At 38.6% G+C, this 26255-nt stretch overlaps 2 protein-coding genes across 6 annotated transcripts; one reads left to right on the forward strand and one right to left on the reverse strand.

Annotated features, from left to right (window-relative positions):
- Nucleotides 1-216: 216 nt before the first annotated feature.
- On the forward strand, nt 217-6531 carry LOC111324487 (monocarboxylate transporter 13). 2 transcript variants are annotated; one of them, XM_088759013.1, is made up of 6 exons: nt 227-268; nt 1456-1594; nt 2194-2438; nt 3250-3836; nt 4316-4682; nt 6300-6531. In XM_088759013.1, exons 3-6 carry the CDS (start codon nt 2216-2218, stop codon nt 6497-6499), a joined length of 1377 nt encoding a protein of 458 aa, XP_088615139.1. In that variant the 5' UTR covers nt 227-268; nt 1456-1594; nt 2194-2215; the 3' UTR covers nt 6500-6531. The 2 variants fall into 2 exon arrangements, with proteins under 2 accessions (XP_022783789.1, XP_088615139.1); XM_022928054.2 differs by lacking the exon at nt 1456-1594 and having other exon boundaries at nt 217-268.
- A 3333-nt stretch (nt 6532-9864) lies between these two features.
- Nucleotides 9865-25925, reverse strand: LOC111324505 (uncharacterized). 4 transcript variants are annotated; one of them, XM_088757412.1, is made up of 17 exons: nt 25133-25925; nt 24070-24282; nt 23331-23456; nt 22608-22801; nt 20923-21009; nt 19989-20034; nt 19228-19443; nt 18217-18312; nt 17964-18080; nt 17486-17560; nt 15667-15741; nt 15193-15273; nt 13747-14610; nt 13246-13335; nt 12834-13007; nt 11963-12049; nt 10099-10304 (listed from the first exon to the last, which is right to left on the reverse strand). In XM_088757412.1, the coding sequence occupies exons 1-16, from the start codon at nt 25784-25786 to the stop codon at nt 11993-11995; spliced, it is 3165 nt and encodes a 1054-aa protein (XP_088613538.1). In that variant the 5' UTR covers nt 25787-25925; the 3' UTR covers nt 10099-10304; nt 11963-11992. The 4 variants fall into 4 exon arrangements, with proteins under 4 accessions (XP_022783815.1, XP_022783817.1, XP_022783816.1 ...); XM_022928080.2 differs by lacking the exon at nt 11963-12049 and having other exon boundaries at nt 9865-10304; nt 25133-25922; XM_022928082.1 differs by lacking the exons at nt 11963-12049; nt 13246-13335 and having other exon boundaries at nt 9865-10304; nt 25133-25923.
- Between the last annotated feature and the right edge of the window lie 330 nt (nt 25926-26255).

Genomic DNA, 26255 nt, shown 5'->3' on the forward strand with positions numbered 1-26255 from the left:
ATATAAGTAATTAGAAAAAGAAAAAACCTGAAATTAATTTTCAAAAACGAAGAAAGAACATGATGTTCTTTAAAGTTTTCCACCTCGTCCTATTTCACTCAGTCAGTTAGAATCTAGAATCTAGAATAAAAAAAACGAGGTGTGACATTTGGTCAGCGGGAGCCACAGGTGTTTTGATTATTATGCTTGTAAATTTTCCATCCGAAAAAATACGCAAAACAATTGATATCAATCATATATAACGGCAACCTTTCGGGCAGCCATAAAGGTAAGGTACACTAAAAAATAATCTTATTCACCCGGCCCACTATGCTAAAGCTAGCGATCTCTGTTTAAAAGGACGCAGAGTTTTAACATTATGCCCGTGTTTTTCGCATTTAAACTACACGTTATTTGCAGGAGATCTATAGTTAGCTCCAAGGTAAAAAATGTTTATTCCTGGCAGCCGTCGGCGTCTCGAAGTCGGAACTAAAGCTCCTTATTCTTAATATAGATACTTGGAACTTGCACGTTTCGATGCAGAGGCAAGTAACGAAGAATGCCGAGTTCCTTGTCATAAACGAAAACTTTACCTGAAAAAAACTTGTTGCGATTTAACTGAAAACATTTGTTCATTTACATAAAAATACCAGGTGCTTAGGTAAAAAGAATGCAATGTTTTCCATTCATTGACCTCTCTCTCTTTGTTTTCTACTGGGACATCTATAAGCAGGTTAACCAAAGAGAATTTGGAAACTAAGTAAAAAAGGCTGGTGGTTTAAACTTAAAACAGCTTTACCGGGGCATGCGTCTCAATGATTTTCGCGATTGATGCCTCTATTGAACATCAGATTCAGTTGTAACGGTTAGGAATTCTTATTTTATCGTGTTACCTTTTAGCCTTAAATTATATCCCTCGCCTCATTTAAAGTAGCTACTGTAGTATTATCTCGGTGAAGATTCGGCAGCAAGTGCCCTTTCTTCCTGGGTTTGTTAAACAACTTGTAAGAGATGTAGCAATATTCATATGAAAGATGTTTGAGCACAGTCATAACGTCTGGTTAAACCTGGGTTCTCCAACTGATTACGCGAGTTCCAAACTTAAAACGTCGATTTGAAAGGCTACCGATGTATAACTTCGAAAAAAGCTCTTGTAAACTGGTAAAAAAACGCGAAGAAGATAAACGCCGCGCCGATTGAGACTAGCGCCACTAAAAAAACCCGTCGCTGCCGTTACGAAGCTCTAGCTAAGCTGTGATATTACTCATTACTGAGTCGGTGCTAGATTATTAACTTGGATAATGCTGAAAATCAAGTTTTGTACATTTTAGTTTGTAGGCGTATCCACGCGCGTCTCTAACTGACAGACGCGTTAAAAAATACAGAGCGATGAGTAACCGAGTAGGACTAGGAAAGAGCGCCAAATTCGTACATGGCCATTTTCTTTCTTCCACCTTATTTTCGATCTATTCTTAGGGGCACGTGGAGGCGCGGTGGCCCCCTGGTTGGTGCGCTCGACTCCGGATAGAGTGGTCCGGGTTGGAGCCCCGGCCGGGACATTGTGTTGTGTTCTTAGGCAAGACACTTTACTCTCACAGTGCCTCTCTTCGCCCAGGTGTTTAAATGGGTACCGGCAATTTGATGCTGGGGGGTAACCCTGCGATGGACTGGCATCCCATCCAGGGGGGGAGTAGAAATACTCCTAGTCGCTTCATGCTACAGAAACCGGAGTTAAGCACCGGACTAATGGGCCACTAGGCTCGTAAACAGACTTTAGCTAATTGAATTCACCGAAGGTGTTCTCACCGGTTGAGAAGACGCTTCTTAATAATTATCCCTTGAAACCTTAAGAGTGACCAGCATCTAATTTCTTCATACAGTAATACCGCTGATTCACTCATTAAGGTTAGGAGAATAATGGAAATAATGGCCAACCTAAGATTGATGAACAAATTCTCCTCCTCAGTACCAAAGGCAATTTATAGTGAACAGTAGGGAGAATATGCCTACCGATGTTAGGGTGCAAAGGGTTATAGGATACCTATACCTATGGCTCACCTGCTTTCCTAATGGTAACTAGAAAACCAGCAAGGACAAATCGAATTGTGCCTGGATTAAGTCTACATTATTACAGCGCACAATCTGCAATTGATAATAGTTCCCCTTTAAATGCAAACTCAATCAGATAAGAAAAAGACGTTATTTCATTCACAGCTTCCTGGCGGATACCATAAAAATGAAAATAGAAGCCTCAGCCTCCGGCTTTCGTGTCAAAGAGAGTGTGAACGAAACACGAACAGAGAGTGAAAGAAAATTACGTCAACCAGATACATACTGGTCTTGGATTGTGTGTGCAGTTGGAGTGGCTTCTCTGATCATCGTCATAGGATGTTCCTACTGCTTTGGTATTATATTTCCTTTTCTTCTCGTTGAGTTTAACGAAGGAAAATCAAATACTGGTGAGTAGTATACGATCAGCTTTCCTGAACGCTTTCTCCTCCGATACACAAGAGTCATATGGAGGAAAAACGCGCCCCGAAGCTGGAAAGGACGAAAGTTGAACCACTACAATTAAAAAAGGCCTAAGCTGATGCGGAGAGGGAAGCTGTTCCTTATAAATGAGGCTCATTGGCTCTAATAAGGCTAATCTTGAATCCTTTATAAGTAGTTAAAGATTGGGAACCGCGATAGATAGATGCATAGCCAGTGCTCCTCGAGCGTGGGACTGGGTATCAGGAAACCATAAAGCGCTCTGGTGAGAACTGTGTCTATCATGAGCAACTGATATGCACTTTGATAGGCTCTTGCGAGGAGAGCTTCAAGATATCGATGAGCTCTTTTTCCCCCCACTTATTCATCGACCGTCGTGTACTTGAAAAGTTTAAAGATTAAAGATTACAGCCCCATATCGAAAGAAACACGTGTTCTACACAATACTTATTTATATGGGATGCCTGGCATTTTGAGTTTGCCTTAGACCTCCATTCTAGAGACCGAAATCATCGAACTTATAGAGGAGATCACAGGAGTCTTTACGTAACTGATGAAATTCAGGTGTTTGGTGAGCCAACCACAAAAATATTTGTTAAGTAAGCCATTACAATTTTGTTGAGAGTATTCAAAATTTTTTTTATAGAAGATTTAAGCAAAGGCTTGCTCGTCCTTGTCTGAGGACATGAATTGATAAAGGCAGGGTGATTATGACAAGTTAAATTATTCTCTCGTAAACTAAATACAAAGAATGTCGAGCATTTCTTACTTGTCTTTCAGCATGGGTAGGATCCTTAGCGATGGCAGCTGCTGGCCTCTTCGGTCCTGTTGCTGGAAGACTGACAGATTGTTTTGGCGCACGCGCAGTGGTTATTTGTGGATCACTGATTAGCGCAACTGGACTCATGCTGACGTCAATAGTTCCCAATCTTAATCTTATGCTTCTGACGTACGGTGGAATAGCTGGATTTGGTTCAAGCCTTATTTACATTTCAGTCTTCGAGATCGTGCCTCGATACTTTATCAAACATCGTTCGCTGGCCACAGGACTGATAACAATGAGCACAGGGGCTTCATTAGTTGTTATGAGCCCTGTATGTCAGGCACTTGTTGATGCATTCGGTTGGAGGGGTGCATTTAGAGGCATGAGTTGTCTTGTGTCGATAATTTTTTTCCTTGCTTGGAGCTTGGATCCTAATGTTGCTAATGAAGAACCCGAAGTAACAGTTAAAGAAACTCAACTATCTAAACCGCAGCAAACATGTAGAATTCTGGATTTTTCGATGTGGGAAAATGTTACATTCGTAGTGCTTAATATTACAAGCTTTTTCGTCTTCATTGGCCATACCATCCCTTCAGTCCATTTTGTAAGTAGTTCACAGATTATTTTTATTTTACAAACTCGTTCAATTGATGTAATAGAGGGTCAAGACAGGCTCACATTTCTTATTAACATTGGCTTGGCGTTTTCCATTACGGTCAGTGCGTTTAGGGAGCGCTTGTTACCTTCAAAGCTCTTGACCCAATACTCAATACTTGTCAACTTCGTCTCCAGAGTCTTTTTCCCCTTGTTTGTGGGCAGTTAAACAAAGGGGTAGAGGGCAGGGGAACAGGATAAGGAAAATCATGTTCCCCGACGGAAATGAAGTGCTCCATTGATGAAGGTAAGTGCGTATCACTAAAAGAAGATCAGTCTGATCTGGATTCTCCCTTGAATGACACAGTGCGAGTTTGCGTAATTCAATTACCCCGATAGAAAGATTCCAACGTTGCTAAGCTCGGGGATTATGTTAGAAAAGTAATCTCACACAAACGACCGCTCAACATTTATTTTTTATTTTCTTAGGGCAGGTACAGTGAGGATCTCGGTGTCAGCAAAGATTTAATCACGTGGCTTTACTCTTGCATTGGACTTGCATCTCTACTAGCCAGATCACTGGGCTCAAAGCTTTCTGACATCATCGGCCCCCATAAAGTGCTGCTCGTATTTGGAACAGTCGATGCGGTTGCTGTTTCTGTTTTGTTGCCTTTAGCAACTAACTGGACGTGGCTACTTTGTTTTTCTATAGTTTATGGCCTAGCTGATGGTCTGATAGCCATTGGATCAGTTTTTTCATCCTTGGAAACTCTGACACAGAGACAGAAAGCTCAGGGATTTGGCTTTTTTCAATCGTGTGTTTGTGTAGCGCTTTTGTTTGGTGCACCAATTGGAGGTATGTCTCAAATCGAATGTGTAAGTTGTCAAAGCAAGACAAATGAGAATGACAAAAAAACTATTGAATAAAGAAGATAAAAGTGAAGAAAAGAAGGAACTGACGTTAACTGAACGAGTGCATGTATGAAAAACCAAAGAACTTATAAACCAACGAACAAACGAATTAAAAAAATGAATTAAAGAAGAAACGAGCAAACGAAGGTATAAACAAACGAACAATCGATCAAACGAATTAAAAACCGAATTATCGAAGAAATGAGCTGACGAAGGTATAACCAAACGAACAAATAACTGGACGAAACGAAAAAAACGAATTAACGAATAAACGAGCGAACGAAGGTATACACGAACGAATAAACAAACCAACGAAGTTAAAAACGAATGAATAAACGAGCGAAAGAAGCTACAAAATTCCATCATTAGTTACTGAAATCCCCTCACGGGCTTGGATTATTTCTTTGTCCTGGGATCAAAGTGAGAGATTAAAAGCTTTACGAGATTCAATTTACTGCTGAACAAGGTCCTCTCATAAGGAGAAGAAATAATGATAATAATAATAATATATTAACCCGATCGTTAAATGCGTGGAGAGAACTGAACTCTAAAAAAAGAGACGGTTGTAGGTAGTGCTCGTGTATATTTGCTCTCTCCAAGCTGAAGGTACAAGGGAAAAAAATAATGCTATAAGCAAAAAGGGACGGCGTTGTTCTGTTGTACACTTTGGCTAAGTTGCATTTCAGTTCTATATTTTATTTTATTAAAAACTGGATCATTGTATGATGCAATTCAAGGCTTTTTATTGGCTTAGCCACAATGGTATATGAACCAATATACCTTAATCTACAAATATGGTAAGCGTACGCGTCGGGTTAAAATTAAAAGGGAGCTAAAAAAATTTATGATTTGGTAAGATTTGTCTAATATCTTGGGGGCGTTTTTAATAAAACAATTATTCCACTCGTACTTGTTGGATATGAGATGATTATAGCCAACTCGGCGCTAAGAGTCTCGTTGGCTATCTATCATCTCATATCCAACAAGCGCGAGTGGAATAATTGTTAAGTAATTGAAAAAGTCTGCTTTACCGCCTCCCGGTTAGCTCAATGGATAGAGCGCTGGACTGTTGTGCGGGAGGTCGAGGGTTCGAGCCCCGGCCGGACCAACACTCAGGGTCTTAAAATAATTGAGAAGAATATGCTACCTTTCTACAACATCAAGAAATGGTTAGATATTCTAGTCTTCTCGGATAGGGATGAATAAATGGAGTTCCCGTCTCCTGCAGGGTTAGGGGCAGGAGACGTTAATTTCCCACGCACGAGATTACTGTGTGATGGATGTCCTCCCCTGGGGTGGGATGGGTGGTTAACAGGACCCCCGTTGATACCATTGTTTACTACACTGAAGGGGCTATCCTTTATAAATATAGATGTCTACTAAATCTACTGCCGTCTGCAAACTGTATACCGTAACAAAAAGCCCCACAAAACCCCTTCCCCCTTTAAAGAGCCAATAATTGGCACCCTGCATAGGAACCCCAGAGAAATAAGCCTCACATAGAGACGATCGATTCGAAATGTCCCTAATGGACCCGTTATTCTCTTGACTGTGTTTCCAGGTTTGGTGGCTGACAAGACCAACTCTTATCCTACAGCTTTCTTGTGTGCGGGTGGAATCGAGGCTGTAGGAGTGTTGATTTTACTTCTATTTATTTGTATGAGGAGAGTCGAACTCTCGGCGCAGATGAAAATCCAGACTGACTCAGAGAACTCATCTTTAACTGAACTGCTAGTGATAGAAAAGGAAACTGTGTTGTAACCATATCAATACCAACAACTACTTTCATTACACGTGTGCGTGTTCAGTCATATTTACTATGAAGTTTATATTTAGGACTTTTTTCCAATTTTTTTTTGTTTACAATCAATTACGTGGCTACAATTTTTATATTATCTTTTCAAAACAACAAAACGGGTGTCGGAAATTAATAAAGTTGTAATGTGGGTAAAATAAAAAAAAAAAAAAAACATAGTGGTTCCTGCGAAAAAGGCTGATAAACCAACTAGGCTACACCTGGCTCCGGTTGTTAAAAGGGTAGATAACGTTCTCCGTCGGATCAATCTCTATCCATTGAATAGCGCATTACGTTTTATTAACACTCATGATCTGCTATATGGTGATTTATCAACTTCGTTCCCAGAGTCTCTCATCTTCCCTCCCCCTGGAGTGAGAGAGGAGAGCGCGCGCGGGCGGGAAGATGAGAGACCCTGGGAACGAGGTTGGCGAGTTATCGGTTGGGTAGAGTTAAAAGGGAGCTTAAGATACAGACGTTTTCGGGGCGACGTCGACGTGACAACCCAGGTAAACTGGGTCAGAGGTTGCCGTTTTCGCGCCATAATTGAAGTTGTTAAGATTCTGATGACGGCCGGCCTTTGCGACTTCTTCGAAGTTCGTCGAGTTTCGCTTTATAAATTGAGGCTTTTTTGTCGTAGCATGGTTACGTTTGAAGAATTCCGCCACCTCCTCGTCTTTTACTACGACGCTAATCTTATTAGCGATGAAGAGTTCTTGGTTTTGTATGAAATATTTCCGTCTAAAAACCCTAATTTTCTCAATGAAAATCTCCATAGATCTCAGTGAGGTGTACGTTTTCGAGGTGCATCTACGAATTGATAAAGAGAATGGCAGCAAGCAAAAATTTCCTTTTATGTTAAGGATTCAAGTACTGTATGCGTACGTGCCCAAAACTTACCTCGACGATTTGGACTTCACTGTGTTGCCTCGGTCATTTTAACCTAAAGAGAAAACAAAAGGTCTCTTGAGTTGGCCGAGACATCGTGTGATGATTTTGTGCGAAATGTGATAATGCAATCACTTTGATGCAAGTGACAAAATTGGCAGTATATTAAATAAAACAAACAAGATCAACTCACGTTTTCACCACGACGGCAAACTCACTGATCTCACGTCGCCGACGTGAGGGGGACGGCGGGGCCGCATGCGCAGTTAATCTCGCCCCAATCTTAATCGGTCTCCACGTCGCCGTCGCCCCGAAAACGTCTGTTTTTCCATTGCAAGATCAGCTTCCAAAATCAGGCACTCTAGTTGGGTATTACATCGTGGGAAATGCATGGCTTAGCTTGTGGGAAACAAGTCATCTTCCCACTTGAAAACATTGCGTTATCAACCTGTCCTGAACGAAAACCCAGAAATTAAAAGTCATTTCTAACATTGTTATGAACTGAAGCCGGTAAAATTATGGCTTTGAAACGCTTCATAAGAGGTTCGGAAATGTACTGGAGTAGGGACTGTACAGCAATATCATGATCGGCACAAAAATGCTTCGCACTTTGCAGAATAAAGCCCATTATTGTCTAACTGTGCTTCCTAAAGTGCAAATAACGTGCGAGACGAGTACAAATATCTCGCGGTATTTGTACTCCAGAGAAACGGTGAGACGGGTTTTCTCGCATCGCGCATTAGTAGCGGTGACTGACCAAATGTTTATTGTAGCGTTGTTAAATTTGTGAATTTTGAAGCTAGTTTTGAAACTGAAATAGTGACATTCTCTTGTGGAAATGAGAATTTGAATGACAATTCTTGTTCTGTAACCCTTGAATCTGTGGTCGGAATTCAAGTCAAATAGCCTTAAAACCCAGTAGTTGGACAAATATTCAAATCAGCAGGAGAAAGGAACGGAAAGAGGCGAAAACAAAAAAAAAAGAAGCAAAAACAAGGACAAATTAAACCGAATGGAAGAGCATTTGGACCACAGACATCGGTTGATCTCGTTGTTTTCTCGGGTCCAGTCTTCGATTCCTTCGAGAAGCACGGTTGGACGTGTGAGAAGCAGGCCATTTACAAAACTTATAGTATCGTATATGCAGCGAAAGTGGTAAGCGAAATAGATCGTTGATGATTTTCGTTCAATTTTCCACCAAATTGTATCAAAGAGTTGTTATCCGGGCTCTTGACGATCAGTGACACAACCTGTTTGATGCACCCATCGGAGGTACTGAAAAACGTTCGCATAAAAAGGGAAAACTGGAGAAGAAAAGAGAATGAAGCAAGTTAATAGGAAAGAAAGGTATGGTAAATGAATGAATGAACGTGAAAAAATATGAATAAACCAACTAAGGATTGTGGCAAAAATTTAATTTCTTTTCTTCTTCATTTCACATTTCCTGGTTTAGTAGCTGACCAAACCAACTCATATTCTACAGCTCTCTTATGCGCGGGTGGAATCGGGGCTGTTGAGTCTTCATTTTACTAATATCCATTTGCGTGAGGAGAATCGATTTCTCGAAGAGAAAAATTTTAACTGGCCGGGAGAATTCTTCTTTAACTCTCCTGCCAGTAACAGAAAGGGAAACTGTTTTGTAATATCGAAAAAAGTTTATACACGCAGGAACACATCTTCAATTTCGATTTTATTTATTTTCATTTGCATGAGCATTCTCGCAAATCCTGTGCGGGTACATGCTGCTACTCAAGTACACCTTCCGGGTGAACATAGTCCCACACCCCCAATAGGGGAATCCTTGTTTACAGTATTTGCCTTATTAGCATAAGCAATTCAGTTTCTGATGGAGCTAAAACTAAATCAGTTCTGAATATCGAAAGGTCAAAGTACGATTAACTCGGCCAATGAATACGAGCCTGATGCATTGAGTACTTTTTGTGCAACACGGGTTTAAAAACTCAAAATTTTACATAGAATGTATGACCTCATTAGCGCTTTTGCCACCCAGAAATTTTGCAGTTTTTGATGGACTATTTCTCCTTGAATATTACACTCAAAGAGCTACAAATTTCACCATGTACTAAGGTTTTCTAGCTCTTTAGCTGCCTGACGTCAATTTGTATCTAACATGCTTCCTTCTTTACGCAAAGCCGTATGCAAATGAGCAAAAATGTAAACAATGACGTCTGCATGAATCCGCCTGTAGAAGTTTCGTAATCCCCTTCCTTAACCTGGGGCAACTGGATTTTTCTGTTATCGTCTCTTTCGCGAATTTGATTTCAAATGAACAATTTCTACTCGTAGCTCACGGTCACAGGTCATTGCTCAAAGTAAACGACCTTTGGGGCACTTCCCCCCTTTAGGCAGATTTTGTAAAACTTGCAACCTCAATAAAGGAGAGAAAAACTTGATTTAACCACTCTCAAGAAATTAGCCAAGGTCCAACAAGCCATTGATATAGTTTATTAGAATTCCTTTAACTAAGGTGTGTTTTAAGTTAAATAGTGTGAAAAATAATGGGGCGAACCTTTTGCGACTGGAAACCCTCTGCATCAATAAAACACTCTATGGATCTCGATATTTACAAGTCGTCTTTGAAAGATCCACTTATTGTTTTTTTTTTTTATGAGATCATTGAGCTTAGCTCTACAGTAACCAATAATTCACACAGAAATAAAAAAAAATCGTTTATGTGAGTGAATGACTGCACTAAATATCTCGAACAAGAAGCTTGAGTACGGCGGAGTCTGGGTTGGAGTACGCATTTCTCAAGGTGAGTACGGCCACGCCGCTGGTCATTCCACGTATTGGTGTGTCGTCCACTTGGAGAAGAACTTGACCCGGTTTTAACCTTCCAGATCTCCCCGCGGCGAAATTACCCTTTATAAAACCAAAAAAAAAAAAAAAAAATAGATTAAATTTTTGATGAAAATTCGTGACAACGAAGAGCCCATCTAGTAAGCATGCAGTTCCAAAACATTTTCAAGAGTACAAATAGTGCCACGCTAGTGCCAAAACAGGGGGAATCAAATGCCTCAGTATTTTGAAAGGGCTGCCAATTTGTAGGGAAAATGCAAAATCTTTTTTTCGATATGGATACTTGACTAACGCATGGGAGGTAGTTGTCAGGAAAAGAGCCAAGAGTAACCTCTCACTAGCCCTTTAACCTCAAAGAATGACTAGCATCTAATTTCTCCTTACAATATCCCCCCTGAATCCAACATTAAGGTTATGAGAATAAAGGAAATGATCACCAACTAAAAGGCTCATGATTGTTAAACAAATTCTCCTTGTCAACACCTTAGGAAATGTATAAAGAACAGTATGGAGAACATGCATAATAATGGTCTTAGGGCGTAAAGGGTTAACGTTGCGGAACGAGCGCCGAAGACCGCGAGATCGACCTCGTGCCGCAACGTCAATAGGGACTTTAAGCAAACCACGACGGCTACGGCAACAAGAACGTGGAAAAACAATAGATCTAATTGGCAGAACAATAGCCCAGTACGTGCGTTTTAAAACTTTGTACATTTCTTAGCCGTCCTTTGCAAAACAACAACGTGAAATCACCAAAACTTGCGTCGTCTGCGAAGCGAAACCGCGGCGGCAAATTATTTTAATTTACATTTGGAAGTCAACGCTACTTTTATGCGTTATGTTGAGTTTGAGGTCTGGCGCCCTATGAGACGGTAAACACACGCAGCCATTTTCGAAATTCTAACTAAAAGTAGAAACTCATTTTTTTAACTGACGTCTTCCGTGGCGTTGCCGTCTTGACTGCTTAGGTCCCTATTGAGAGCCTGCGTGCGGAACAGATGACCTTAATAACAACACTGTTCATTTCATGAACCAATGGTCGATAGAGGTGACCGGAAGAGAAGACAAGGGTGGGATACCAATTAAACACGAAGGCGCACTATATGAGGAAGTCTTCCCTGGGAAGACCTAGGCTCATTTATCACTCACCGTTGACGTGTGCGGGTCAAATTCAAATGCTGGTAGACGAACAAAAGGAGCTAATGAGATATCTATTGTTTACTTCCACCAGCATGATGGCATGAGGTAACGTGCGAACCACCTACTTCGATCTCAAATTTACTGCCACAAATAAAGACAGTTTCCATTGGAGAAAGGAAATACAAATCTCAAAATTCTTGTATTGTGATGAAGACGTAAAACAATTTTGAGGAATGCGCCCGCTGTTCACTGCTTTGGAGTAGCTGTAGCTCAAGCTAACTTGACTCTAAGAGTTCTACATCACACGACGGTTGATTGACAAATGGTCCAGTGGGACATAAGGCTCCTTTTATAGCGCGCCTTCGTGTTTAAGCAAACCTATCGTGGCGTTCTAGGGGAGTTTCATGAGTTTACAGCATCTGAGCTGATAACGCTTTCTATCATTGTCACGCGACAGTTTCTATCGCGTATTACGTTACACAACAATATAAATGAATCTAGCCAATTTTGAAAACTCGTCACTATTGAACAACACGTCGACAGCCTTGCTAGTTGGTACATTGTGAGAATGAACTACTAACAATAACTGTTGGTTGATCGGATTGAAAACATTAAGATGACGTAGTTAAACTTCCAGCAAAGAGCGGTTTCCACATTTTCCTGATGGGCTGCAACGTAAGCATGCAATGAATTAACTCCCCCAAAAATTTTAACACTTGTTGAGTCCAAATGGGAATGTGGGTATCTGAAATAAAGTTTCAGAAAATGTGAACGAATCAAGTGTCACAAAAAAAAAAAAACACATTTGGGAGATAAGTTTTCACGCGCGCAACACGAATGCTTCAACTATGAAAAAGAAATTCACTCGCTGAAACTTGTCTCTTTAATGTGTTTGTGCGACGGAAGTATGCGACCGCTTTTGATTGAATGTAAAAGGAAAGCTCGCAAAGGATTTTGAGTAACTTCGCTTGGCCACTGGGTTAGAACGTCACGCAATTACCTAAACATTCAGGAGCGAAACGTCAGTCCCTCGCGAACTTTTACCTGCATTTTCTCGCGGTCTATTCAATTTGAGTTCCCAATGGTCTCGTGTGACATTTACCTTGATTTGAACTGACCATTATTAGTACTGCGCACTTTGCCTTTGCGACATTTAATCAATGTAAAAAACATTAATTTTGTCAAAGAGGTAAGATCTACGGCTTTTAATTCACGCTACGATTTTATTCCATAATTAAATTGATCATCACAATTAAGAAAAAAAAATTCCACTGAACTTAAGCATCAGCACATCCAAGAGCTGGCTCTTCGTCCAATGCTTCCAGAAAATTGTGGGGAATATGGGGGTGTTGGTTTAAGGGAGGGAAGAGAGTTAGGAAGGCAATCTTAGCTCTTCAATAAATTCCCATGCTCTTCGACAGCTCATTCACGTTGTAATCATAAGTATCTCACCTTGACTGACTTGATCTTCACATCACCTCCTGCATCACATCCACCTTCCAAGGACAGACCCAAGCTTCCTGCTGATTTATCAATTTCGACGACAAACTCAGGCTCTCGAACTCCGTTCAACTTTGAGGACACGCTCGCTTCTGATGAAATGGTCTCATTTTGGCTTGTACTACCCTAATAATAACAAGAAAACATTATATAGGTATACTGAGTAGTTTTAAAGAATAGGCTACTATCAACCCCCAACTACTGGCACTTTAGTCAGTTGTCAGGAGCTTTTCTACCCAGTGATTTCCAGGATATTACTTAACGTGGAATGTATTTCTTCATAAAAAAAGGAACCAAAACAAACAAACAAACAAACAAAACAAAACCAAAAAAAAATAACACCGAGTCAGTTTGTTAGTTGTACCTTAGTTTTTGTCTGTTGGTGAAGCTCATAGAGTTCTTGACTTGCTCTGTGTTTTGCCTGAATAACCTTCTGCTGCTCTTTAGGGAGGTTCTTCACGCAAAAATCAAACAAAAGGCCCATTTGTCATTGGTTTTAAAAGCCAGTTTTCATCATTTTTATGAATCTGGTTTGTCCTAAATTTTCATTTCCTTCTCCGTCCATTAAACAACATCAACAAAATTTGCATACACCCAACTATAACCTGAGATAATCGATTTCAGGGTTTAGTTTGGTCCAAGAAAATAAATGTCCAAACTAGGCTCAGTTACAAATGTAATCGATAGACCACCACGTGCTCATTACCTCGTCAAAGACCACAAAACGATCCATATTTTATACCAGTTGAATAATAAAAATAAATAAATAAATAAAATGATAAACAAATCATAATAAAAATTTCAGTTCTCACGTTTATGTAACCCCAAAAAGCTGAGTTTACACTCCTGATTGTATGTTTCTTACCAGCAAGTTGCTATCACTGCAACTCCGTTCCTTGTTGTCCCTCTGTTTCTCCAGTCTAGAAACCTTTTGGTTATCTCCAGGGTCTCCAGGATGTCGTACTCCGTCCCAGCTCTTCCTGTTCCGGGAAACAGAGCCTTGACGACTTTCACTGGGTGAAGACGTCTCACTGCAGACATCAGAAAGCTGGTTGTGTTCACTGGTTGTCTGTCCGGGGCGCGTTACACGATCAGTATGGTATCCATTGGTCAGTGGATCTCTGTTGGGTTCATCGTTCGTTGCACCCTCCTCGTCAGGGGGTGTACCCCAGGATGCCAACCTCTTCCTTCCAGGGAGTTTCGCCACTTCTGGTCTCAGGTCGTCGTCAGGTACTTCAGCGACAACACGTTGTGTTTTACCCGCTTTCTCGCGTCCTTGGGTTTTCGCGTCACCAGTACGATTCTGCAACGTCGATTCAGAAATGGTCGCTCCAGTTGTAGACGACGTAAACGACGGCGAACAATCAATTGCCTTAAAACCTGTGTCTGTAACGTTGCCTTGGAACGTGCTTGGAAAAATAAAAGGATTCGGAGGTGTCTGAGGTTTCCCCGTGGATTGCAAATCCGCGTTGACGTAGTCATGACTGTTGTGGGAAACCTGTGGCTTCGATGTTCTTTTCCCAGGGAAGTCGTCCGGGTGAAGATTGACATTTTCAGCGGGGAGGGAGTCTTTAGCTTCTTTCTCTTTTCTGGTGTTGTCACCCACTTTCTCACTGGATGTCGCTACTCCTCTCGTTCTTGTTGGAGTCACTAGTTCTCGGTCCCTCGCGGGCGAAGAGGTCAACACTGGCGAGGAGACATTATTACCGGGACAAGGAAATGAAGTATCCTAGGAAAGAAGAAGATGATGAGATAGTGTAAGCTTTCTTTTCCATATAGAAAAAAAAATTCTAAAACGGCATTATACAATTGTGGCAAGTCGTTTAAAAGCATGAATAAAGGCTGATAGTTTCTAAAGAAACTGTGTGGGGCTGCGTCGGTGGGGGTAACAAAATAATTTCAAAGTTGAAATGGTAAATTGGCCACCTTTACGATTATAAAAGCTGACGTTTCGAGCGTTAGCCCTTCGTCGGAGCGAATAGAGGAATTGTGGGTTGTGTGTGCTTTTAAAGGCAGAAAATGGAGCTACGTGATTGGTGGGATTGGTGGCGTTTAAAAGCATTGTTGATTCTCTACACAAGCGATCACAGAACTGATAGCTGGAATTTATGCGATATGGAAGTCGTTTCAAGGGTATTCCTAACTAAATGGACCAAGAGCTTTAAACTATTTCACGGTGCTTCATAAAATTTACATGCAAGTAAGGCTACTATTGTCATTTCATCGTCTACTGACATTCAATTTCTTGTCAAATTTCAGCATGGCAGACTGAATACAACATGGCAGACTAATACAAAAAGTTGGTCATTACCTCCGAGAGTGGAAGATCCAGTGACATGGGATTGATGTTCAGTAAAGATGGAAGTCCTTCCATCTCTCCATCGTCAAAAGTCTGAAAAGGAATGAGTGCATATGTCCATTAGAGTTTTCCGCCTTTTTGGACTCGCAAACAGAGTTTGTGGAAGAATTATAGAACTCTTGAATCTTTGACTGTCATAATGATGGCAAAGTTATTTTGTGAACGCTGTCAACACATCTGTTGATATGTCAAACGAGTGACACCATGTAGCGTAGTCTAAACGAGTACAAGAACGATGGCAACACAACGGTTCTTTAATACGTCTCATAAAAGCCCGCCAGTGCTAGGCGTAATACAACAACAACAACGACATCCGGGATACCCTTTCATTCTACTGCGCATGCTCGAAGGGCCTATGACATCACAGCATCGTTACAGGGACGTGTTGAAGATATATGGAAGATTGATGCAAATTGTTGAACCAACCTCTTCCTGGTCTTCATCAAATGTCAGTGTGGCCTCATAAACATCGTAAGTTCGGGATGTTTCGTCATATGCAATCTGCCGGGAAAAGAAGATGAAAATTAATGTCAGACATATTTAACAATTATTCGCCGAAGGCGAGGTGAATATCGTCGAATAATCCCCGAGACGAAGTCGAGGGGATTATTCGACAATATTCACCGAACCTGAGGCGAATAATTGTTTTAGCATAATTTCAGAGCTGAGCAACAGAGAAATTTCTAAAAATCATAACATTTTAGTAACATTTATTAACATTTTATTTTAACATTTTACATAAGCCGCATGGAGCGGTTTATATAGCGTCATATAAGGAACCGCTCGACCAATCAGATTGCTGGAAACTCTTTGCTCAGCTCTGAAATTATACGAAATACACATATAAAGCTTAATTCCTTTCCATGCAACCAACCGGTTAGGTATTCGCCCATGGAATTATTTCAGGCATTTGAAATCATCTTTTCACTCCAAGGGCCGGTTCTTCAAAATGTACTTAGTGCTGAGCGCTTGATCTTGGATAAAATTTAACTATTCTCGTTCGCGTAAAAGCCGCCGCATATCTAATTACTTAATCGGATAACTCCGTACTCCCGTGGCAGCTATTGATTGGCTGTAGAATTCTCTTTCTTCTCGCAAGTCTGCTGACTCAACAACGTCTGCAAATTTCCCCACCCTACTCCCGTTCAGCGGCGCTAGCCAATTCCTCTTTCGGCTCACCCTATGCCTAATGCAAAAATTCTTTCGGCCATAACTCACCCATCAAAAGAATAGGGTTACGTTTAGGCGAATGTAAATTATTTACTTTCTATGGTTTAAGTTTCTCTTGTAGGAAATCAAGCGCTAGAGCGTTAACGTTTAGAGGAACGGAGGCAATAAAAAAAGACAACTTTGTAGAGAATTGCCTACTTACAATAGCCATTTCTTACACTGTAGCTAGTATGGAACAAATGCAGGCGGAGCTAAATGTAAGCACAAGACTGGTGTCGAGTCTTTTTCCCGCCTTTTTCAAGTCGGGAGCACTTGCTTCAAGGGCGTAGGGTTGAAAGAAAAAAACTAGGACTTGAGTTGTGTTGTCAAAAGAAAAATCTCGTACCCTCAAATGCTTGGAAAGTATGTTTGTCAACGAAACATCTTCTCATCCCGCGAAGGTAAGGGAAATATTTGAAAATGATAGTTTAGATTCAGGGAGAAAGGCTTGTTAAAATGCCCTAATTTTAGTTGGTGTTCTATTATCCTACGTAACTTACAATCTAGCCTTACAAGGGGACGGATCAGAACAAACTGTCCTTAGCTTCGTCATAATCATTACGTCCTACCAATTTTGAGCAGGTCTAAGTTTGCTAAGTTTTCTTCTAGTTAATCATACAAAACTAGGTACGAATGGGTAGCGATTTAAAGCTCACTTATTCGTGACATGTTAAAAGAAAACCTTTTAAACTGACTGGCTTAATGTCGGGTAACCGTTCAAAATTCCGGGAATGGAAAAATTTATTTAATAGATTAAATAAATAAGTAAAAAAATAAATAAATAAATAGACAACTACGAAATAAATGAAAAAAAACTAAAACGGAAGCATTTGAAAATAACCTGCCTGACTTTCATACTTCAAGTTGTGAAGTCTTATATACTTGAGGTTACCCGACTGTACTTAGCGTATTAAATATTCACTTACTTTGCAGAAAAAAGCTTATAAGTGTATTTTCATTCAGCCGACCAAATAACAAGATTGTAAGGCAAGGACATCTCTGGTTTAAAGATATTCTAAGCTATTTCTGAGCTTACTTTCACATTTGAAGGCAAAACTTCAGGTACTTGAGGAGGGGTGATTGGACGTGAATCTGCACCGTTTAAAGAACCCTATAAACGAAGAAAAAAGAAAAAAAAGCTTCCGTTTCACCAATATACTAATAGAACAATGCGATATTGATCAGGTTTTAAGAGAAGTTTCTCTCCCTTGACTGAATAACATTGGTGGTGTTTCTAATTGGCTTCCATTGAATGTACGGTATAACCATCTTCAAAAAAATATTACGAACGTGATCATGAAACTACGTCTTGTTCTCACATACATCTCAATGATAACTTGATTTTTTAGCAAAGCTCATTGATTTCAAATCTTGACAGGTTCAAGTGGCTCGATATCTCTCAGAGGCTCGTATTTTCCGATATACACTGCACATGTATCTACTTGTACATTTTCTCTCTATGGAAGCTCAGAGAAAGAATATCAATACATGTACATGTACAACTTAAATCTTACTTTGACCGAGCTGTGGCTTGAAGATGACCCCTTTCCAGAGAAGCTTGACACACTGCTTGCATACGAGTGAATGGAGTGTCTGTCATCTGACATATGACTTCCGAAAAACTGGCGACTCTGTTAATTTCATCAAAGTAAAAAGTTTGTTATCCCACAGCATAGGCAAATGAGTGATATAAAATCGACTAAATGATGAGGATATTTGAAATTCAGTTATAAATGTACAGTTAATAGTGAAAAATATGTTTCATACCTTCATCATTTCAATTTCTTTTTTGAGTACTAAGTCATCAAATCGGTCAATATCTCTAGGTGCCACAGAGCCTCGTATTTCCCCCATCAATGACATCTGTTGAATGAAAAACATTCATTTTCAGTAAAAATACACCACATTGTCACTTTCAGTGTACTTCATCGCTATGGTACCACAAAGGAAGAACACACTTTACAAATGGTCATGCAAAAAAGGAAGAAAAGCTACGTGCCACAAATGTGGAGGGTTTATTAAAATTTTCTTAACTTCTATTGAACATGACATGTTCATTGAATATCCAAACAGATAAATAAAGGCTGATAGTTTCGAAAGAAACTGTTTGGGGCTGCGTCGGTGGGAGTAACGAAATAATTTGGATATATCAACAAAGTTGAAATGGTAAATTGGCCACCGTAACGATTACAAAAGCTGACGTTTCGAGCGTTAGCCCTTCGTCGGAGCGAATAGAGGAATTGTGGGTTGTGTGTGCTTTTGAAGGCAGGAAATGGAGCTACAAAGGCTCGAAACGTCAGCTTTTGTAATCGTTATGGTGGCCAATTTACCATTTCAACTTTGTTGATACATCCAGAATATCCAAACACGTTAGTTATGCGAAGTTCATAATCATATCCAAAATGATCACCTAAAATCTGTAATTAAAGACAGTGTCTGCATAAAAGACTGCACAAACAGCTGCTGAGGGCTAGCCTAATACTATTTGAAATAGAGTGTTGCTGATCCTCCAAAATGAGTATTGATTTATATGGGAGTGTGAACCCCACAATTTCATTAGGCCTCCCTAAGAGTTTACTACTAGGTAGGAGTGATAGAGGTTGCCAAAAATTATAAGATAATGGTGCACAATTTAAGGCTTCAAACAAGAGCATAAAATCCAATATTAGGCAACCATACCTCTCTATCAATTTAAAATTGAGGTACTTAAAAACAAACTACAATTACATATAAATTTATATGAAAAATGGGGCAATTCATAAAAGCTCAAAAACCTGCCTTAGCTGGGGTGTCAAGCAGATCAAACATGGCCAAAACAAATGCATCAATGCTAATAAAACCCTTGCAGTACTCATCCAAGTAATATGTCAAGGTTTCTAACTCATTATCATCAAGGATTAGCCGAGCTTGTTCTGTTATTAGGTTCTTCTGTGATGGAAGTCCCCCACTGTATAGGACTTGAGATCCTGCGATCCCATGATGAAACATTGAAGGCTAGAAAGAACAAACATAAAATCAATTGGGCAAGTTTATGTAATACTGACCCTTCATGAAGTGTAAAATATATTGTTTCAACAATTTGTTTATCCTACAGTGTATGTATCTAACAACTACATTTACAATGTTTACAGTACGTACATGACTAATATAATTGTGGTCATTTGTATGAATCTATCTAAATAACTAAGCAAGTAACATTTCATGAATCATTGGCAAAAAACCATCATCAACATAGTTGAAAAATCAGTTATTGAATAATTCCTTGCAATTGCATGGACTTGTTTAAATCTATTTGGAAAGGCTCTTTAATGTTGCTTTATGTGGTGTGTGTACAATTAGGATCTGAGTTTGGTTCATTGACAGTAGTTAACAATTACATTTTGTAACCTAACTGATGATGATAAGGTATGGTTGATTTCAATATCTATTCAATTCACTGTGATGGTACATACAGCACTTCACTACATATACAAATTTGCTTAGAGTGTGTTCCCATTATATAGCCATCAGAAAAAAAAAGTATACAAAGTCATACACACCTCAGTGTCACCACCATGAGTTATTCTTCCATGTGTTGTGCGTCGACTTTTCATGAAATAAAGGAAAATGAAGCATATAATTAAATCACAAATTGGGAAGACAAATTACTAAAAACTTTAGCACCCAATCTTCTGAACATGCATGACATTTGTAATTGAAGGAAAATGAAGCATATAATTAAATCACAAATTGGGAAGACAAATGACTAAAAACTTTAGCACCCAATCTTCTGAACATGCATGACATTTGTAATTGAAGGAAAATGAAGCATATAATTAAATCACAAATTGGGAAGACAAATTACTAAAAACTTTAGCACCCAATCTTCTGAACATGCGTGACATTTGTAATTGAAGCACATAAGACAGTACTGTTTGTATTCCAACTCACCAAGCTGTCATTATTACGACCATACTACATGTACTATGATTGTAATGGCTGAAGTCTTGTGTACCACTAGGTGAGTATCCCACAACCTCCTTTTCAAATCTCAGAACTTCTAAAATTTTGACTATTGCATTTACATGTACATGTACCGGTAGTGATACTACACTAGTTTAAAGACATCGTGGGTCTAGTGACATACATGTGGCCAACTAACAATGGGATTTTCAGGGCAAGTACAGTTTTATTTTGTTACAATATACATGTACATCGAGGTGGAAATGAAACAGCCTTAAAAACAAGTTTGTAACAAGTATACTACTGTACCCTCTTAATTAACACAAAACTAAAACAAAAACCATTTAATCAAATATAAATGAAAAATGTGAAAGGCTGATAAGATTCTATTAGATCATTAGACAGTCGAGGTGAATTTGCCACTGAACAGCAATTTGATTCACAAATACAATGTAGCTGGAAGTGTTGCCTCTGCCATAATTACTAGATGAGAGAACAATACAGTCAGAGAATAAACTTAGAGTAGACTACCTAGAAGATAAAGGTGGTTGGCCTTCCAGGACAGAGTCGGAAGGTGCATGAACCTCAACCTCTGTAATGTGAGTGACCGCAGGAACACTGCATAATCATGGCAAATTAACATGTGCAAGGAGTGAAACAAAGAAGAAATCTGTGAGTTTCATTTCACATCAAAAGAAAAGTCATAATGTCTGTGGAATATTAGAAAAGATGGATGTTAATTTCAAGTATGACATTAGATAAATAAATATGGCATGTAACTTATTGCTCACCATACAAAACAGTAAAAATAATTGTCATGGAAGACTTCATGAATGATAAGGAGCTTAATTGCAGAGAAGCTTACAGAGAAATGATTATTTATAGCAGTTCTACATGTACATCTGAGCTGTGGCATTTAATATCAATTGCCTAGCATAGAAAGAGTATTCAAAAGATTGTTGCAATGCATGTTTATACTCAAATTGGGTTTTCTTCTGCATAAGTTTAAATTGTAGTTTCACTACTTTTAGTGAATATTATAGATGAACTGCTTCAAGAATTCACAATAGGCCAATCATGTTGTAGATAAAAACTACTTAAAAGAGACAAGTCATCATTTATGTAAACAGGGAAACAAAAGAAAAAGTTCTTCATTATTCCTTAAAGTATTAAAATAAAAACATCCTGATTGAAGTACATTTATAAAAATTTACAACTTCTCAGTTATTTTCCCAAGCATTTAGTTTAGTGTGAAAAAAAGGAAACAAACTAAAATCTAACATTTAACTTGGTACTGGTAATTGGTGCATTGCTTGTAAAATTATTTGGTCAACCTTTAATGAGTCTTAACTAATTTGTATAGTTAATAATGCACCTAATTTAGAGTGCAGTTTGGAATAAATAAGCACTTGTAAATTTTTTAAAAGACTAACAAAATTGCATGAGCCTGTAGGGCGAGTACAATTTGTGGTCTTTGAAAAAATTTACAAGACTAGTGCTTATTTATTCCAAATTACATGAGAAAAATCATGTGACTATGTATTAATAATATACATGAAAAAATACAAGGTAGCTTTATCATAGTTATGCAGAAGAAAAGTGCATGCATCACATGCAAAAATAATTTATTCAAACCCTGTAAGTGACATTGTGTGTTTGGTCAAAACAACTGCTCAAAACAATAACTAAAGATAAAATGAAATTTTCACATTTTTAAGGAGCAAAAAAGTTCTAAGTCTGGCCAAACAGTTCAAGGAATTGTTCAGTGAGTTTAGTAATTCTATGAGTTTGTTTGATTATTGACCAATCAGAATGTATGGTTTGTTACTTTCTCTGCACTGAAGTAACCCTCTTGGACACTGAATTAACTCTCAACTGCATTGAATTACCTGAAAACTGCATTTATCTTAACCAATCAGTACTAAGTAATTTTTCAAGTATATTCTTAACCATATGCGTGTAATGACAAAAATATTATTTGAGTCAGCTTGCATATCGAAACTACCATTAATAATAACTGATAAGTTACAATTTCTCCCATTCACTTCCAGCCTACTTCCAGCTGATTATTGAACCACTATGTTATGGTACTGCTTTGATTTATTGATTTAGCATATTTATCATGCAGGCGTAAGTGGCAATGAATAATGCAAAAGGAGCAAGAAAAAAATCCAATAGTAAACCATGAATGTGTACATCACAACTTCATAACATACCGTTGAATCTCGCCATTTTTAGCAGGTTGTGTAATCCATCTTGTTTTGTCATGAGTTACCCTTGTGAATGGTAACCGGCCAATGTCTTTCAAAGTTAATATCATGTTTCTTGTTGATTTTAACAACTTCACTGCCTTTTTGTGACTGATGTTTAGAAAACTTTGTCCATTCACATCAAGGATTTGATCTCCAGCCTTTCAAAGATATTAAAAAGTTCACTAATGTCTTTTAGATAACAAAGTGAACAAACTAGTTCAAACTTCCGGTCTGAGATATTTCCTACCAGCCAAAAAGTTGAACAATCCGTTATGAATTTAGGACATTTCTACCCATGTAAAGGTCACTCTTCAAGATAGTGGTTCTAAATCACACACATACAAATGATCACATGAATGTATGCTTTGGTTCAAATTATTTTTGCTGTCTTTGTGCACGGTGATGTAAGGCAAAATTGATCTGATGCAGATCTGAAAATTTTGAAACCACTGCAGAGATGAGACCACAACTTTTTACTTCACTTAATTTGAAACAAACATAAAAAATTAAAATTAAATTACTTTAGGATATTTCAAAACAAGACAAATATTTTGAATTAGAACACAATTTCCTTGAACAGAAAGCTTTTCTGCTAAGACACTTCTCCATGCCTCCAAGGTCCAAACAAGTGAAACTTTACTGTTGCTTCAGATTTTAAGGTAATGACACTAATTCATCTTTTCTGACCTTGAGTCCAACTTGTTCAGCAATACAGTTAGGGTCTACCCCAGCTATAAAAATTCCTAATCCATACTCAGCACCCCCACGAATCATCAACCCTAACTTTGCACCATCCTCCACAAAGATGTTAACCTGAAAAAGAAAAAGTACACACAAACTGACCTCAGTAATATTCTACTAGGAGTAACATTTACTTGCAACTATCAAATGTACGAGAAAATTGGTCAAAAAAGTAATTCAGACTTCATAGGGTATGGCATTCTTCTATCCAAACATTATAATCATTGAGATCTCTACATTATGACTGTGTAATTAGCTGACACACAATAAAAATAAAGTTCTAAAAATTGTCAAAGCTTTGCAGATTATAATTGATTAAATTGCAGTGCCCAAATTTTGAACTCCAACTCATTATTTTTTTGTGCTCTTATTTACAATGATACTTTGAAGTTGAGTAAATATCTACCTTTTCTACTGACACTACGTGAACAGTTCACCTACAGCTTTAGTATAAATGAACCAAAAAAATTACTTTATTTTCTGTCAGCATACTGAAAAATAGTCAGAAATTAAACTTAACCAACTCTTTTTTTTGGAGGAAACTAGTACTTGCTAATCACTTCTGAATTAGCCAATCAATGCATCTGAAAAGTACTATTCACCATTGTGTTACATGTATATATTATACCAAATCAGATATACATCAATTCAAACTGTTATCACTATAGAGATAGACAAAACTGACCTTTCGTTCATCATCATCTCCTAAAAGTCTTAAATCACTTTTATGGATCCCATCAGCTGTCAAGATACGCCCATTTGAGTCAACCCCAGGTGGAGGTGAGGTTCTGCGACCCCTCATGTCCACCCACTTGCAAGTTGACTCCGCAACAAAACTATCAGGAATACGACCAACTGAACGAACTGTCAGATTAAGCTTCTTGCTGTGTTGAATAATCTACAGAGCAACGAAAAAAGATAATTTTTGGAACATAATTATTTCTCACTTTAAGTGTAAATGCACTTAATTGTTGGGAAATTTCCTATCTGTGGATGGAAAAATACATTCATAATATCAACATTTACGTTAACATAATTAGTAGCTCAAGTTTCTTTGACTAGTTACAGTCAAGGGGTTAAATTATTCATTCAATTTCTAAGAATGCGTTTTGACTTGTAGTCTTGAGTAGTTATCAAGTTGTCCAGCGCGATCAAGCAAAGGTGAAACTTGTATTTTGATCAATTACGTGGAAACCATTATAATCAAATAAAAAAGTTAAACGCCACAGATCAATAAGCAATTTGAAACGTTTGGATTGTTTAGAAACACCTATGATTTAAAGCATTTCTGAACAACAAAACAAACATCGCTGATTGCAGACAGTACCATTATGATAGTAATTGGCCTCTAACTAACTACTCTGATTTTAATATGAAAAGTACAGGCATTAAGTTTTCTCTAAGTTTAAGCTACATTGTAAGTCCGTAAATGACTGATGTCCGTCGAAGGAAGAAGTCGTCAGTCTTAAATATACTAAGTAAACTTTTTGGCAACGAAGACAAAACCTACCTGAGGAGATAAAAACAGACTACATTTAACACAAACAAAACATATCTTCTGCTTACATTATCATAATTTCCCTAACTTCTCATCGAGTTTCAGAAAGGAAACATTAAATATTTTTACCACCAAGAATAAATGACTTTTACATTGGTTTTCAGAGAGAAATTCATCACATCAAATATTTTTGAACTCATTTTATTTTATAACTTTAAGCTGCAGGCCATTAGTAATTTTTTGTTGTTACCTTGACAGCTTGCGCGTGTGTCAGTCCGTCAAATTTCGTGCTATTAACTTGAATAATATGATCCCCGGGTAACATGCCGGCGGCTTCGGCAACAGAATTAATATCCACGGAGGATACATACAAACCAACGCCATGTTCCGATCCTCCACGAATATAAAAACCAAATCCAGAGTTTGAAGGTCGCTTAACCGACAATCGCTTGATGGGATGTTTTGCATCTCGTGAAGAACCGAATTGTGTCATGTTTGGCAAATCGATTCCCGAGTCCGATGCATGCCTATGAAGGTTATCTGGTAGACTCGATGAGGAAGGAATCCTGTGAAGATTGGCCGGCGATCGAGCGGGCGATTTGGAACGCTGGCGAGGTTCGTTACGGTGCCAAAGTTTAATGAATTTTTCTTGGTCATTGTGCGGAACAACCTGTCGTAACAACGGGTATACTTCTCTTCTCCTTGAGGTATCAAGGATCGACTTGAGAATTAAAACGAGATTGTTGACATTTCTATCTCTCTGATATTGATTCAGTGATTGAATTAGAAGAATTCGATCTTTGTCGTCGAGTACATTAGTTAGGGCAGCATGAAGTTCGAGAACATACTCTGGAATTTTTCCTGGTCTCCTTTGCGGCGAACGTTGTGTTGAAACATCTCCCATGTCACTTGTTTCTTCAGGGTAGATTCAAACGATAGTTAAGCGACAGCAAATAAGATCTTCAAGGACTGTACTTGGTTTGGAGTGTCGCACACGAGCGCCATTATTATCAGCGTTTGCTTGTTTCCAGAGCCCAAATAAATTTTGTAGAATTAAGCGGACCGCAAGTCACGTGACAAATTAGAAAAAAAAGGCACTACTCAGTGAATCGTGACTCCTCCAGGGCTGGGTTGTTTAAAGGCGGGTTAAGATAACCCAGGGTTACTGTGAAATTGAATTGCAGATCTGAAAGTTTTAAAATAAAATTCAGTTTAATTCCATTTGTCTACAATTTGATGACTGAATGCCCTAAGAATAATTTAGAAAATTATCTTAAAACGGCTTTTGAACAGAGAAATATAGAAACCTGGATTAAAATTTAACCCTGGGTAAGCGCTAATCGGTCTTTAAACAACTGGGCCCTGCAGAGCTT

Source organism: Stylophora pistillata, chromosome 4 (genome assembly GCF_964205215.1).
Source record: "Stylophora pistillata chromosome 4, jaStyPist1.2, whole genome shotgun sequence".
NCBI lineage: Eukaryota > Metazoa > Cnidaria > Anthozoa > Scleractinia > Pocilloporidae > Stylophora > Stylophora pistillata.

Bases quoted from the DNA above. Each gene is read 5' to 3' on its own strand.
- LOC111324487 (XM_022928054.2), top strand. From the start codon at position 2,216: ATGAAAATAGAAGCCTCAGCCTCCGGCTTTCGTGTCAAAGAGAGTGTG. The intron at 2,439-3,249 runs GTGAGTAGTATA...CTTGTCTTTCAG, and splicing joins CGAAGGAAAATCAAATACTG to CATGGGTAGGATCCTTAGCG. The intron at 4,683-6,299 runs GTATGTCTCAAA...CTGTGTTTCCAG, and splicing joins GTTTGGTGCACCAATTGGAG to GTTTGGTGGCTGACAAGACC.
- LOC111324505 (XM_022928080.2), bottom strand. From the start codon at position 25,786: ATGGGAGATGTTTCAACACAACGTTCGCCGCAAAGGAGACCAGGAAAA. The intron at 15,742-17,485 runs GTAAGCTCAGAA...TTTTCCCGGCAG, and splicing joins TTTTGCCTTCAAATGTGAAA to ATTGCATATGACGAAACATC. The intron at 13,336-13,746 runs GTAAGAAACATA...TTTTGCGTGAAG, and splicing joins GCAGTGATAGCAACTTGCTG to AACCTCCCTAAAGAGCAGCA.